General features: G+C 31.4%; 1 protein-coding gene across 11 annotated transcripts in view; it reads left to right on the top strand.

Moving 5' to 3' along the window:
* Positions 1-16337, top strand: part of EML5 (EMAP like 5) — a 151838-nt gene that overhangs the window by 112827 nt on the left and 22674 nt on the right. For 9 of the 11 annotated variants that reach the window (XR_008992419.1, XR_008992420.1, XM_036882368.2 and 6 more), the window contains exons 22-29: positions 1050-1202; positions 1929-2060; positions 2980-3068; positions 3897-4073; positions 6047-6248; positions 6835-6961; positions 12956-13034; positions 14118-14247. Coding sequence is in view for 9 of the 11 variants with exons in the window: in XM_036882368.2 (XP_036738263.2) it covers positions 1050-1202; positions 1929-2060; positions 2980-3068; positions 3897-4073; positions 6047-6248; positions 6835-6961; positions 12956-13034; positions 14118-14247 (1089 nt within the window). In the remaining 2 variants the exon portion in view is untranslated. Of the gene's footprint in view, positions 1-1049; positions 1203-1928; positions 2061-2979; positions 3069-3896; positions 4074-6046; positions 6249-6834; positions 6962-9461; positions 10745-12955; positions 13035-14117; positions 14248-16337 lie in introns of those variants that run through there. The other 2 variants (XM_057488230.1, XM_057488236.1) reach the window with 2 other exon arrangements.

The following is a 16337-nucleotide window of genomic DNA, read 5'->3' on the forward strand; positions in this document are numbered from 1 at the left end:
GAACATTAGCACCAGAGAAGTATTAATATATCAAACTGGCTCCTTGATATCTTCACTTGAATTTCTCGTAGGCATCCTTAAATTCATGGGTACAAAACAAACCTGGTATCTCCCCTAGTTTTTCCCATCTCAGTAAATGACATCACCACTCAAACAAAAATATAGCCTTGACTTCTTTTTCTCCTACTCTACTCCCAGTTAGTCAGTCCTGCTGGGTCTGTCTTCAAAATACATCCAAATCTTAACCATTTCACATTATTTCCCCTCATATGACAATGCTCCAATTAATCATCCTCTCTTGACTCTTAAATCTCAGAAATCATATCCTGGATTCCTTCATTGCCAATGTTTGCTGGATCGTTAAATGACTGCTTGGTTTTCAATTCATTCCTTAACAGCTGTGCCCCATCTTCCCCTCCAAATTTTATGCAAGATACCAAACAACTTAGGGCTTTTTGAATATGCCTGCTGTATCCCATGCTATCAGGATAAAGCCCATTTTTTGTGTTTGCCAATACATTATCCCTTATTTTTTTAAATTAATTCTTTATGTGTCTTTTGGAAAAATGTATAGATAGATCTTTATAGCTTCAACTAATAATTGCCTGCTGTCAGAGTTTTTTAAATTTGAAAACATTTTTTTGAAGATGGTCTAATTTCTTAAATTTCTGATTTGTTGGACAGAAACTACAAAGAAACTCCCTCCTGCCCCCACCAGTTTTTTTTTTTTAGTACATAAGTCATTAGCTTTTTATGTTAGTTAAAAATTTCTGGTTCTTTTTCATCAACTTAATTTCTTTTAAAGTAAATGTTAGTATCCACTTTTATTATATTCAGAAGAGGGAATGGTTTGTATTAATTATTGCTTAGAATTCCATAACTCTGATTTCAATAGAAAACTTTATTATCTGCGTCCCTTGATTCCTTTTTATTTTGATTTGAGGCTGTAATAAATATAGGCATCCTCTCTCTGAAAGGAAAGTCTCTTTAAGCACATACTTTCTTTTAAATAAAGAAAATTGCTTGATATATGCTCCTTTCTCTTGTAGGTGGGAGATGTTGCTGTTTTTCCCCAGATGGTAAAGTTTTAGCTGTAGGACTCAATGATGGAAGTTTCTTAATGGCAAATGCAGATACTCTAGAGGATCTTGTATCTTTTCACCACAGAAAAGATATTATTTCAGATATTCGATTTTCACCAGGTAACATACTGCTACTATCATATTTGATCTCTAACTTGGATCTGGTAATGAGTAAATATATCAATGTGTAATTTTTATTAACTTGTTTTATCTCAATTTAGCTTTTCTTGACTGAAAGAGGCAGTATGGTGAGAGGTAGAAGTCCTGTGTTAGATCATTGGCAAAATATATGGCTTAATGTTAATTTTGTCACTAAATCTCCTGTGTGACTTGTGCTAAGGCACTTCTCTGAGCCTCAGTTTCCTCCTTTTTAACATAAAAGGGATTAGATAACTATATTCATTATATTCTTAATGCTTTTTAAATTATATTTTGCTTCACCAATTCCATGGTATTCACTATCTCTGAAAAAAATCTGTGATATAGGAATTACTGTTAAGGCAAAATTCACTTAATGTTGGTTTACTTTCAATTTTCCTAAATGTAGAGATTTTGGATTTTTATTTGTTAAATGTAAAGTGTATCAAAATTACATTGTATATAATTTTTGACATGCACTTTCCACTGAACTACCTCACTGCACTAAAAAAGCTTTTCATTTTGTTGATTATAGTATACTTGAATACTATGTTACCATCTGTTGTTTGACACATATTTGTTATTATGACTTAGGAAACACCTAAGAGTTCCTCCAAAAAAAAAAGTTAAGAAAATTAACTCTAGTTGTAGAATGTAAAAAATATTTCTAAAGGTAGAAAATGTCAAGCACTTATGTTTCCATTATAGGTTCTGGGAAATATCTTGCAGTAGCATCCCATGACAGCTTTATAGATATATACAATGTGATGAGTAGTAAACGGGTGGGAATATGCAAAGGTGCTACCAGTTATATAACCCATATTGACTGGGATATTAGAGGTAAGAATTTAAATAACTTACTATTTGGTAACTCATTTAGTATACCTATTTTAGAGAAGAAAGTGATTCAACAAGATGAGTTCAGAAACATTGCAAAAAACAAACATTCTCAAAATTATTTTCCACTACTTCATTTCACACCTGACGATGAATGTTATGAGTTTAGACTTTTCAGTACCTCTCCTAGTGTAATTCAAATGATAGTAAAGTAAGTGATAAGTTATTTAATTTGTAAAGTAATTTATTGTTTTTAAAAATTTTAGTCATCTGTTCTGGTTTTTCTAAGGTAAGCTTCACATAAATAGTAACTGAAAATTTAGAAAAGAGATATATTAATGAGGATTTTAATGTCATTTCCGCATTATTCAATAAAAAATATGTTCCCTAAAAATAGTATAATTGTGTAACATACAGAATTTAATGAGTACCTTTGTTTTTTAGCAGAGTGCATGGCATATGGCTGTGTTTAATAACTTAGATAAGTGCTAAATATTTTAAACGTTCTATTTTTTAGAACTTTTGTTTCACCTATTCATATATATATAAATCTAGTATTGTAAATTAAACTTTTTCCGACTATAGTTAAACAAAATACTTTTTTAAAAGTTCCAAAATTTATTTCTAGGATTTTTTAAAGTATGAAATAGTTTGGTGACAAATAGTTGATGAAATTTTTTAAAAATGTGTAAAAATAGTTGATGAAAGAATTTGGTGACAAATAGTTGATGACAGATCCCCCTCCTATTTAAATAGTTTTTATGTATATACATAGACAAAAATAAAATTACTTACGAATTTAATTACATCATTAAATGGCTGACTACAGAAGAAAGTTTTCTTGTTTAAACTTAATTATTTCCATGAAAGTTAAACATCATATTTTAACTCATATGTGTACTTCTTAAAATTTTTTTTTAAGGAAAGCTTTTACAGGTCAACACTGGTGCTAAAGAACAGTTATTCTTTGAAGCTCCCAGGGGGAAAAAACAAACCATCCCCAGTGTGGAGGTAGGAAGATCATACTGCTTGCAATGTTGTTGATATGACTAAGAGTGGTTAGAAAATTGATGCCTACCTTTCTTCTTTTAGTTACATTTGAAGCCTGTTCTCAAATTACTCATATTATGGTTATTAAGAGATGCTGTATTAAGAAAAGGAATAAATTATTTGTATGTCTAGCTATGCTCCAATTACTTTTCTCAAAGGACAAGAGGCATGCGATATCAAATAGAAGGCATGCCATCTAAGATTGAACTACTGCATGTCTATGAAATAGTTTGTAACTTATATGCCTAAGATGCTTGCTGGAAAATTCCTGCTTAAAGAAAAAGAAAAAAAATGTGTTTGGTTTAAAATTTTTTTTAAAAATTCATTATTAGCAGAATTTTTGGACATGGCAGAGGAAAAGAAACTAAACAAATTTATCATGAAAGTGGCTTAATAAAGAGAGGAACTGTAAGTAAAAGTTCTTCATTTCCAGTGACTAATGGGAAAACACACTTATAAAGTATTAGCAGAAATTTAAACATGAAGTGTAAAAATAATTTTCTTGATTTTCTAAGAGAAGGGAAGGTCTTATTTATTGTCATTAAAGTGCTCAACATCTAGAACACACAGTGAAATAATGTTATGTTAAAATTTTTCTGCAGGAACTAGTGGACTTGGGAAGCTACAAAAACATGACAAGTAGTAATTTAACTTTTTATTAAAATTTTAGTTTTATTTATGACGTATATAATTACAAAGAAAAGTAACTGCAAAGAAAAATGTTCAGATTTCAGTTAATTTTTTTAGGTTTAGGTATTACAAACTTAGAGCATTTTTTTTCCTTTTTAGGTAGAAAAAATTGGTTGGGCATCATGGACAAGTGTGCTTGGTTTATGCTGTGAGGGAATTTGGCCAGTAATTGGAGAAGTCACAGATGTAACTGCCTCTTGCCTCACCAGTGACAAAATGGTCCTAGCTACTGGGGATGATTTAGGATTTGTGAAGTTATTTAGATATCCTGCTAAAGTATGTGTTTTTCTTTAACTCTCCTAATGATCATTATTATAAAAATGGTTAAGATAATGCCCTTTCATAGTATTTAATTGCTGTAATATGAATATCATATATGTAATATATAACGCTATAATATGAAAGGTTCAGAATTATGTTTCCTATTCTTGACATATTTATAGCTTTTATCTGAAGTGTATTTTATAGTCACATGGCTTAAGTTACATATTATATTGTATTGCATTCCTCAGTATTAAGTAATATAAATATCCCTTTTAGAGAACACATTCCTTTTATCCCTAATATAACTTAAATAATGTTAGTATTCTTTTAATTATATATGTATCATTAACAGTAAGTATAAATTCACTATAGACTTAAAAGTTTAAAATGTTTTAACTAATACAAAATGCTATAAATATAGTGCCTATAAAATTAAAGAATGATTTAATGTGATTACAGATGTTATTTTGCTAAAACAGAACTGCACAGACTTTGGAGTGCTATATGCCCATGCTTTTGTGTGCTGCATGACAATTCAAGTCTCTTATTGCTTTTCTATATTTAAACTACTAGGAAACGTTAGACTTTCACTTGGCACAAAAATAAAATTCATGTATCAAGTCCAGATGCATTTATTTCTTATCACAAATCCAGACACCTATTCTAATCTGGCCCTAATATGAACAGAAACATAAATTTGAAGTAAGGCACTGAAATCATGGTATTCATTGCATTGTGATCTTAAGTAACTGCCTAAAAAATGTAATAATATTTTTAGATCAACACTGACATGAAAACACAAGTTTAAAAATTCTCATAGAGCATTTGGGCACCCAAGAAAATATTCCACAGATCCCTGTACTAGATACACTTAAGTGTAGAACCATAGTTGATAAGAATGTGTTACAGTAAAATATTTATTGGTCAGAAACATGACTTTCAGCATTCCAGATGGTATAGACACCTGAAAAATAGGTTCTAGGTTTTTGGTCTACAGATTCCCCATTCACATCCTTGTAGCAGGAACCACAAAATCTCAGGGAAACTCTTCTTGTAGTATTTTGATGACACATCCCCCTCCTATTTCAACAAACTTTTATTAAGAGTCTTCATTTCTAAAGAATTCACTGATTTAGCTGTTACTCTGTTCTGTTTGTTTAAGACATTTCTTATTTTAACACCCTTGAAAAGATGTTTATCTAAAACCTACGTATGTTACAAATTATCTGAGCTTTATATATGTAACCTGGTAATGCTGGTGTACTAGGTTTAAAAGTTGCCACTATCTATAACTTAGATTTTTCTTGATATTTAAAATAAAAATACATTCCTATGTGTACCGTTTAATAACAAAAGCACTCCTGAATTAAGGTGAAAGAAATTTACATGGATATATACCAAAATGGTTGATAATTACTTTTTGTTAATATGGCCATACTGTACATAAGCATTTATATCCTGACTTTCTGTTATTGAGCATATTTCCAACAGTAATATGTCTGCACCATTGTTTTTAATAGGTATGTACTATCTATAGATATACACTGTAATTTTATTAAACTATTGCTCTACTGAACTTTTAACGTATTTAAATTTTTTCACTGCTGAAAGCAAATACTATGATAAAAATTTTTTTGCACACAGCGTTTTTTTTAACATAGATGACTAAAAAGGAATTGGTGAGTCAAAGATCACAACATTGTTATGGTTTTAATGCAGAATACCAAATTGATTTCCAAAAAAGTTGTGTCCATAGAACTGGAAATGTGTGAAACTATTAGTTTTATCCTATCCTCACCAAGTTTGGGAATTGTTACTTTTTATTCTAGTGAGTTTCAGTATTTTCTTTTTTTTTTTTAACAAGATGCTTTTGAAATGATTAATTTCCAATCATATGTTAGAAAAGAGATTCAAAATGATAACCAAAATTTTTAAGTAATAATATTTCTCAGAAAGATTGTTTGAAATTTATTTTCCATCTCTAGGGAAAATGTGGAAAGTTTAAGAGGTATGTGGCCCATAGTACACATGTCACAAATGTTCGCTGGACTTATGATGACAGCATGTTGGTTACCTTAGGAGGTGCAGATATGTCTTTAATGGTTTGGACAAATGAAATGGAGGGCTATCGAGAAAAGAGGCCTTGTGATAGTGAAGAATCTGACATAGATTCTGAAGAAGATGGGGGTATGTCACTTTAAAATATTTTATTTTAACAAAAACAGAGAAAATTTAACACAACTTATTTAAACTGCAGAAGTTAAAGTAATAATAATGTTTGAAAAGTTGTGGTTTTAGTCTTTGGGGTCTATTTAACACCAAAATTGGTTTTATGACTCTAAAATCACAGGCTGACAAGTATTGATGACTTAGATATTCTTCACCTACAAATGTATGATAATCATACTTTAATTACTATTAAAATAAATTTTATAGTATTGAAACTCACATTTTAAAATAATTTTATCTTTTCCTAATATACAGCAATACCAGTTCATTAGAGAAAAATTAGAAAATATACTTTGTAATAAAAAAACAGCATTCATAATGTGACCACTCAGAGGTCACCTCTGTGAATATTTCTGCAGCTTTCAGTTAGTAATACTTTGAAACTATTGTTATGTATCATTTTTACTTGCTGTATATTATTTCATAATTTGGCTAACAGTTTATTTAATCTATTTCATATTGTTAAATATCATTGTATCCAGCTTAGAAGATCAGAAGCTACTCAGTTATAATTTAGAGAATAATTCTTATATTTTGGTGGTAGGTTATGACAGTGACGTTACAAGGGAGAATGAAATCAGTTACACCATCAGAGCCTTATCAACAAATATTCGCCCAATGTTTGGAATCAAGCCTCATTTGCAACAAAAAGAACCCTCAGTTGATGAGAGGTAACAATCAAGTTTAAAACTAGATGAAGAGAAAGATATTGGCTTTAAAAATTGAATTTGTTACAAAAACTAACAATGACACTCTTGCATTTCACAATTCCCAGAACCTCATAGAAAATGTGTTTGTTCTTAAATACTTTTTTGGTGGTCTTTTCCAAGTTGTTGAGGGAATCATACTATATATAAAGTCTGTATGGTTAAAGGAATCTTATTTGCTCACCATTATAAATATATGTGGTGGAGTTGCAGGAGATAATAAAAACTGAATCCAGTGCCACGTCTGTTTTAGGAAGCATGTGAGCAGAGAGGTAATTAAATTCTGAAAAGGCCTTTCAGTTCATGTTCCTTTAATCTAGGATAGAAAATAATTATTTAAAAAAATTTCCCAAAAGGCCAGTTGAAGTATAGTTTGTCTCTAATTGGAATTTTTGGTGTTTGTCTAGAACCAGAAAATCAAAAAGAAGGCTGTGTGCACAACAATTTTATGAGAGGAACTATTTAGTCTTGATGCTTAATAACAGATCAAGAGAGAAATTGTGAACCTATGTTTTAAAAATCATCAGGGAATATAAAAAACAAAAAAGAAGCATATGGTCATCGATGGCATGGATTTCAGAAGCAGAGACTTTAAGAAATGATAAAGAAAAATTACCTAGAAATTGCAGTGAGTAACAAAGGCCTGGGAGGTGGTAATAGCAATGGCCTCTTCTGTCGAAAGCTGTGATAAGGAAAACTTTATTATGCGATGTTAGTAAGAGTATTGCAGGGAAAAAGTAAAAATGAGAGGGAATTTGTTCACATTGAACAGAATTGCTGAATGTCTAGTCAGTGAGGGTAGTGCTGAGTAGACTATTGGTGCTCAACTAGATAGAAATGGTATTACCAGAAATCACTGGCAGACGGATTTGAGTTTGCACCTATAGGTTTGATATTCAGGGAAAAGGGTAAAGTTGGAAGGGGTAGATACATGCTGTTGATGGAGAAGAGGAGAAGTAGGGATTCTGTTGAACTGACCAAGACTGTCACCTAAATAAAGGGGGTAGAGGATGGTTATCATGCATAAAGAGGCAAACTATTAAATGAGAGAGATGTTTCAAGAAAGCCGACCATACTGTAATCTAAATGCTTAAACATATTCAAGGTTGGAGCAACTGTATAGGAAGTAGTATCATACAGTGCAAAGGGCATCATTTTGGAGTCAGAGAAATGGGTTAAAATATCCATTTTTCTCATTTACCTGTTGTGTGACCTTGGAAATTAATTCTCTCAGCCTCAGTTTCCTCAGAGGTAAAATGAGCGTTATAATCCCTAACTTACGGATTCATTCATAAAATGAAATGATATATACATAAAGAATGTCGGTACTAAATACCCTCCCTTGGAAGAGAGATACTTGGTTAATAATGAAACACTTTCTGAAATTCAGTTTCCACAAAGTAATGATCACTACATATATGTTTATTTTTTGGAGGACTACATAAAATTATGCAAATATGGATGTTTCTAATTAGAATATTTGTAGTATGGCTCTTAATATTATGTAAAAGAAGCTATATTTCATAAGGATAAAAAGTTAACAGTATTCTATAGGAAAGAACTCTAGATATTCCCATAAGTCTTTTTTATTTTTATATTGATTACTTAAAGGAAAACAGTATCATTTATCAGATAAATTAGGTATGTCAGAAAATGTGACCTAATTTTCATCTGGCCATCATCATTTGTGGTGAAACACTTAAACTTCCTCCCTCCTCACTGAAGTGACCCATGTTCTGACAGTTGGAAATAGTTTACAGCTCATGAAAAATGGTTAACACTGTCATAATTTAATCTTTGCTGTCAGCTTGCACTTTTTAGAGCTAATTTTTAAAAATTTATCTTTGAAATTATTTTGCATTTCATTCTCATTTTACAATTGCAGCTGTACCAGATTCCTTTGAAAATGTTGAGGCAAAAGTCATAAATGTGACTCATAGTTAAGAGTCTTCATTTTCATAAAATGAAAGAATGTAAGGAGAAAAAAATGAAGAGAGGTTTCTTTTTATTAACTTTGTATATATTTGTGAGGAGATAATACGGTCTGTACAAATAATATGTATTTTAAATAAAATATTGCCATAAAATATGAAACAAAACACTTTATAAAGAGTTAAATGCTTGTCAAATATTCACTTAAAAGGAAAATTTTTCTGATGACAATTATAACTACTTGGTTGATACTTTTGGTGTGGCCTTTTTCCGTAAGCAACTTTAATAATTTTATGTTTTTCTTTTTATACAAATATTTTTGTAGCAAATCTCATATATTTAAAGTAATTTCTATCAAAATCCAATTTTTTAAATTAAAATATTCAATGCAGCATAAAATTTAGGCATTTTTGAATTTACTTAGAATTCTGTTAACATGTATCCTTTATTATGTTTACTGAACTGCTACATTTTAGTCATCATCAGTTTTCATATATATTTCCTTACTTTTTTCCTCTTGCTCCTGTTGAAGGCAGGGCATAGTAAGGTAAGTGGTTTATTAAATAAAATATTTTATTCCAAAATTTATCTTTTGTTCTATTTTTATCTTTATATTATTTTAAGATACTGATTTTTTTCCCCTAGAAAACACTGAAGTACATTTGTTAAGAAAGAATTAGAAAGTGCAGTAGGATAAATCCTACAGAAAAGTTGCATTTTTATATAAATAGTTACATGGGTGTTGCTATGAGAATCTTCATTATGATCATTTGTTTTTACAAATTACTTTTCACAAACTCCTGTACTCTAGAAAGTCTGAATTTTTTTCCATAAGTTTCAGAGGCTCATAAAAAGTTATCACATATTCATCAGTGAAAAATTACTCATTTCATAAACCTGTTAAGTTCATTGATGCATATTTAATATAGTTATTTTAAAACAGCATAGGACAGTGATGATGAAATTGTATGTGTATTAAATGGTATGTTTTAAGAAAAGATTCTTGGAACTACTTTTACAGTTACTTTTAGTGAAATGACAATGTCTTCAGACAGTTTCTGAAACAGGACAGTGTGGAAAAGGCTAGTCTATTTTAGAAGTAATAAAAGGTACCATTGGGAACATGCTGGGGGGTAAGGATGAAAAAGTAGATTTGACACTAGATTGTGCAGAAACTCAAATATTAGGCACTCTTTAATTTATTTGGCAGACAGTAGACATCCATCATCTGTTCTAAATAGAGGGTTATGTATGAAAAGGTATGAGTCTAGAGTATAATGTAATTTATAAAAAGGCCCGTATAATCGCATGCTATGTTAACAGAAATAATACTTAGACGGTTTCCTCAGATGCAGATCTAGCCACAGATCTGAGGTAGCTTATTCAAGACTGATCTCTGCATTTTGAAGGGACATTGAGAGTGTACAGTTGTCTAGAAGGAAGACAGGATGTAGGAAGGTTGGGAGGTCACAGGTATGTCTTGGGTATAAATGATTTTTATGTAGAAGTGACCTTGCTGTCACAAGCATTTTTCATGCCGAGTTTAGATGACCACTTGTCATTGGTGATACAAAGGAATGTTCTAGACATATAAAGGGGATTCCTGGTTTCAGTAGTAGGATGGATGAGATAACTTCTGTTATCCCTCCCAATTCTGTTTTGGTCATTACATTACTAAAGGTTTTTTTTTTTTTTTTTAAGCTACCTTCTTTACAAGCAAAATTCCAAATCCAGCATGGTCTTGAATGACTCACTTTGCCTGTCAGGTTGGACTGACTGACTGCAAAACTCTCTTGGGTCAGAGTTAGGGGAACTTAGCCTACTTAGACCAGCCTTTAAAGTTGTTAACATTTTGCTGCCTGTTCTTAAGAACAAAGAGAAGCTTCAGCGTTTTGTTTGAAATTCATGTAGCACTGCGGAAAAAGAAGAGTGACAAGCTTTTAATGTTTACAGCATAGAACATGTTGAATTCTCATTTTTATTTCTTCACCTTTTTTCTTCTGATTTCCCTGCCAATAATGGAGTAACTTAAGTCTTTTCTTATATACAATAATAAATTTTAAATAAAAATCACCTTTAATGTATGCAGTATGGTTTATCTGTATTAACCTTGTAAAAATATTTTATTACAGAAGTATTTGACTAGTATTTTAAGTTCAAATTTGTGTTGTCATTTTTTCCCTTTTTTATCTGCTGCTGAAAAGAGGTTCCAGGTAATCCTCTCTTTGCTCTGCTTTTTGAGGCCTAATTATGTATTTTTATCATCTTTCATAATAGCCATTAATGAACTATATTACTTGGTGTTCTTTAGCCCTATTTACAGTTTTTCACATTTTTCTCTTTGAAATCAGTATCCAAAAATGAATAGCATCTTAATTATTTGGTTTATACTATATAAGTAACTGTTTTACTAAAAGTTTATCCATTCAATTTGTATAATTATATAAGTTCTATAATTTTTACTTAAATGATAATATATATTTAAATTATTTCTATAAAAATTAAAATATGCTTAGCTGTTACACTGGTTTGTGTAGATAAAAATTACCATTTAGGATTATAATTAAAGCTGTTAGGTGATAACATTGAATAAAGTTTATCAACAAAACTGACTTGGAGGGAGAAACATTTTTAATGGTTAAATTTTATAAATTCAACTATATTTATTATAGCATCAAAAAATATATATGAAAAAAGTTTGAAACCAAAATTTCTGCCATAATTTGAAAAGTTCTTTATACATTCTTGCAAGTACTTTTAATTTTCATGTCATCAGTCATGCTTATATACTTGTAAATACTACTTCATATCACATACGAAATGCACATTTATTTTATATTACATGTTCAAAATATAACACTTCATTAACTTTTTGTAGATGTATAACTTGAAAATCATTTTAAAAATGCAAATATATTTTTATGCCTTTAATTTTATGGACTTAATCATAAATGTTGGATTTTTTTCCACGGGAAAGTTGACTTGTATCATTTCCTGATTTAGTTGCTACAAATTGAATATTAACTTAAAAACTGGAGGGGAGGAGTTGATACATGAATTATTTAAATTTAGAGTTCAGGTTAAGTTTATTAAATATTTGAATAGTGGTTCATGCATTGAATCGTGAGATACGCAATTAAACTAAATCAGGTGGGTATTTTTAAAAAATTAAAGGGTTTTAGGAAGGAGCATCCCCATCTATACAACTAATGGAACATTATAAAGAGGTCTTGCACAAGCAGTGGAAACAGAGAAGAAAGGTCTAGATGTGTGAGCTACTCTGTAGGTAAAGTTGATAAATGTTTAGTAGCTAGAATAAGGAAAGAGAAGGAGTTGGAGTAACTATTTACACAGTAGGGTGGATGAGATAACTTCCGTTATCCCAATTCTGTTTTGGTCATTACATTATTAAAGGTTTTTGAACCTTTAATATGAATGACTATTCAAATATTTAATAAACCACAAAGAGTATATATATGGTTTTATGACTGTAAAATGTCTTGACTGATGATGCCATTAACCATACTAGAGACTTCAGGAAGAAGAAAAGGTAAGGGGCACAGAGGAGCAGGTAATGGGCACAGATTTGAACTCAGACATGATTTGTGTTGCCAGCAGTATAGAAAGTTCACAAAAATATTTTCAAAATTCAAATCAAGCACCAAGTAGTGAGTACTTGCCATATGAAAGAGACTATAGAGCAGTAATTCAGCCTTTGTCAGTAATGCACTTCATCAAGAAGTTTTTGAACATTTAAAAGTAATATTTATAAGCAGTCTGCTCTGGTGCTGTTATATTATTTACATTATGAACATACACCAGAGAAATTAAAATGAGTGAAAGTTCTAATATTTTCTTTCCACCTTCCTGCTTTAGAAGATGCCAAGATAAAGAGGGCATGGTCTAGTGAGGAGCACAGGTTGGGTGAAGGTGTGTCAGACATCTTTCTCTGGAGGGCAGGCAAGGGAGGCTCAGTGACCGTGCCCAGTGATGGGGCCTTTCCTGATTACTGCTTCCCTGTTTCAGGCCCCCTGTGAGCAGGGCCCCACCGCAGCCGGAGAAACTCCAGACAAATAATGTAGGCAAGAAAAAGAGACCCATAGAGGTAAGGAAAGCCTATTCCCCAGTGTTAACTTATACTTTAAAATATATCTAAAGTTCATTCTGTTTCCTTTTTGTAAAACACCCAAATGTTGGCATTAACTTTTATGAAAATAAACATACTGAATTCATCTTCTTTATTTGGTTGTAAAAAGTGATTGCTTAACTATCAAGTGTGAGTTTTTAACTGATACCCTGTTTCTTTTTATTTTTTTTACTCTCTTAATTTTTCCATGAATAATACCCTTCATTGAATAGTATCTCAGAGAACTTCTAAATGTAAATATATGTAAATACATGTCTTACAGAAGTACAGGCACCTTGGCAGTGTCTTATACTTAGTGGTTTGAATTTATTATTAGAGATTTAATACTTACACCAAATCAGAATCTTTCCCCCATGCAGTATATTCACTGTAGGGTAAAATAGTCTGCTTCCATCCAAAGAAACCTTCCAGAATATTCGAGCAAGAAAGAGAGTTCTCCCAAGCATTTCACAATCCCAGTGTCAACAGCAAAAAGCAAATTGTGCTAACAGGTCAAAAACAAGGTGTAAATCTGTGAGAAGGTAATTGTTGTACTCCTTCCCCCACTCAGCCTCATAAGGTCAATGAAAATGAACACCTTCAGTAGCAAAATAACCTGCTAGAACTTTAGCACGAGTTACCACAGATAGTACTTAGTTTTGTGCATGGATGCTGATGTACTGTTTGTATTCCTAAAGAGTATATCCCTTGGGCAGAATGTATCCTGAGTTATGTATGCATTTTAGATATTTTTACTAACAGTGAACACAAACTGAAGTATTTTTTTGGACACAAGATATCTCAGTATTGAATGCATGACGTCTTAAGAACTGAAATTCTTGGAATCAGATGACCTTGTGATTCCCTTTTCCTTTTTATAACTTTCTGTAGAAGTTTTATGTTTCAGCTGCTCAAAGCAGGTTGTGTAGAGAAGTATGTCTAGCTTAATTTTGTGTTCGAAGTTTGTAAAATATGAAAAATGCACTCTCCATTTTGACTGATGACACCAATACTGTATCAGAAACAACTTCACATTTAGTAATGGTTTTATCATTGTTGTAGGACCTAGTGTTGGAGCTTGTTTTTGGCTATCGAGGAAGAGACTGTAGGAATAATGTCCACTATTTAAATGATGGTGATGATATAATTTATCACACTGCATCCATTGGAATTCTACACAATGTTGCTACAGGTAGGAAACCCTGATTCTCCATCCCCCATGTTTGTTTGTTTTTTCTTTCCTTGCATTTATTATATTTTTAATGAAGCGTAGTTGATACACAATATTATATTGGTTTCAGGTATATACATAGTGATTCAGCAGTTACACACACTAGGAAATGCTCACCACAATAAGCATGGTTACCATCTGTCACCACACAAAGATATTACGGTAAAATTGACTCTATTCCCTACACTGTACTTTTCATCCCTGACTTACTTATTTTATAATTGCAAGTTTGTAACTCTTTATCCTCCTCACCTGTTTCATCCATTACCCCAACCTACATCCCCTACAGCAAACACCTTGCTTCTGAATCTATTTCTGTTTTATTGACTCATTTGTTTCATTTTTTAGATTCCACATGTAAGTGAAGTCACATGGTATTTGCTTTTTATGACTTAGCTCACTTAGCATAATGCCCTCTAGGTTCATCCATGTTGTCACAAATGGCAAGGTTTTGTTCTTTTTAATGGGTAATAATTCCATTGTACATATGTACATCTTCTTTATCCATTCATCTATCAGTGTCCACTTAGGTTGTTTCCATATCTTGCCTATTGTAAATAATGCTGTGATAAATGTAGTGGTGCATATATCTTTCCAAACTAGTGATTTTGTTTTCTTCAGGTAAATTTCCAGAAGTAGAATGGGTCTATGGTGTATCTATTTTTAATTTTTTGAGGTACTACCATACTGTTGTCCATGTTGGCTGCATATGCCACATTGCCTGCACCAGTTTACATTCCCACCAGCAGTGAGTGCACAAGGGTTCCCTTTTCTCCACATCCTTGCCAACACTTGATATCTTTTGTTTTTTTTTGTATTATCCATTGTGACTGCTGTGGGGGGATATCTCTTGTGGTTTTGATTTGCATTTTCCTGATTCAATATTATTGAACATCTTTTCATGTGTCTCTTGGCCATCTTTATGTCTTCTTTAGAAAAATGTCTACTTATGTCCTCTGCCCATTTTTTAATTGGATATTTTTTCTTGGTGTTGAGTTATATGAGTTCTTAATATGTTTTGCATATTAATCCCTTATTGGATGCATCATGTGCAAATATATTCTCCCATTCAATAAGTTTCCTTTTTGTTTTGTTGATGGCTTCCTTTGTTGTGCAGAAGCTTTTTAGTTTAATACAATTTTGCTTGTTTATTTTTGCTTCTGTTTCCCTTGCTTGGGGAGACATATCCAGAAACAATTACTAATGCCATATATTTTCTTCAAGTAGTTTCATGGTTTCAGGTCTTACATTTACAGCTTTAATCCATTTTGAATTTATTTTTGTTTATGGTATAAAACAGTGGTCTAGTTTTATTATTTTGCATGTAGCTGTTCAATTTTCCCAACACTATTTTACTAAAAAGACTGTCTTTTCCACTGTATATTCTTGCCTTTGTCATATATTAATTGACCATATGAGCCTGGGTTTATTTCTGGATTCTCAATTCTATTCCATTTATCTGTGTGTCTGTTCTTGTGCCAGTATCATACTGTTTTTATTACTATAGCTTTATAGTATAGTTTGAAACCTGGGAGTATGATACTTTCAGCTTTGTTCATCTTTCTCAAGATTGCTTTGGGTATGTGGGATCTTTTGTGGTTCCATACAAATTTCAGGATTATTCTAGCTCTGTACAAACTACCATTGCTAGTTTGGTAAGAATTGCATTGAATCTGTAGACTGCTTTGGCTAGTATGATCATTATAACAATATTCTTCCTATCTATGACATGGAAAATCTTCATTTATTTGTGCCATCTTCAGTTTATTTCATCAGTGTCTTAACAGTTTTCAGAGTGTAGGTTTTTCACCTCCTTGGTTAAGATTGTCAATAGATATTTTGTTCTTTTTCATGAAATTGTAAAGGGGAATATTTTCTTGATTCCTCTTTCTGCTAGTTGGTAATTTTATATAGAAACATAAAAGATTTCTTTATATTGATTATGTATCCTGCAACTTTACCAAATTTACTTATTAGTTCCAAAACATCCCCTTTTCGTTTAAAGTTTATTTAGCCTCTCAAAATTCTTTCTTTTAAAACTATAAATAAAT

The sequence above is a fragment of the Manis pentadactyla genome, chromosome 11 (genome assembly GCF_030020395.1).
Source record: "Manis pentadactyla isolate mManPen7 chromosome 11, mManPen7.hap1, whole genome shotgun sequence".
In the NCBI taxonomy this organism is placed as follows: Eukaryota; Metazoa; Chordata; class Mammalia; order Pholidota; family Manidae; genus Manis; species Manis pentadactyla.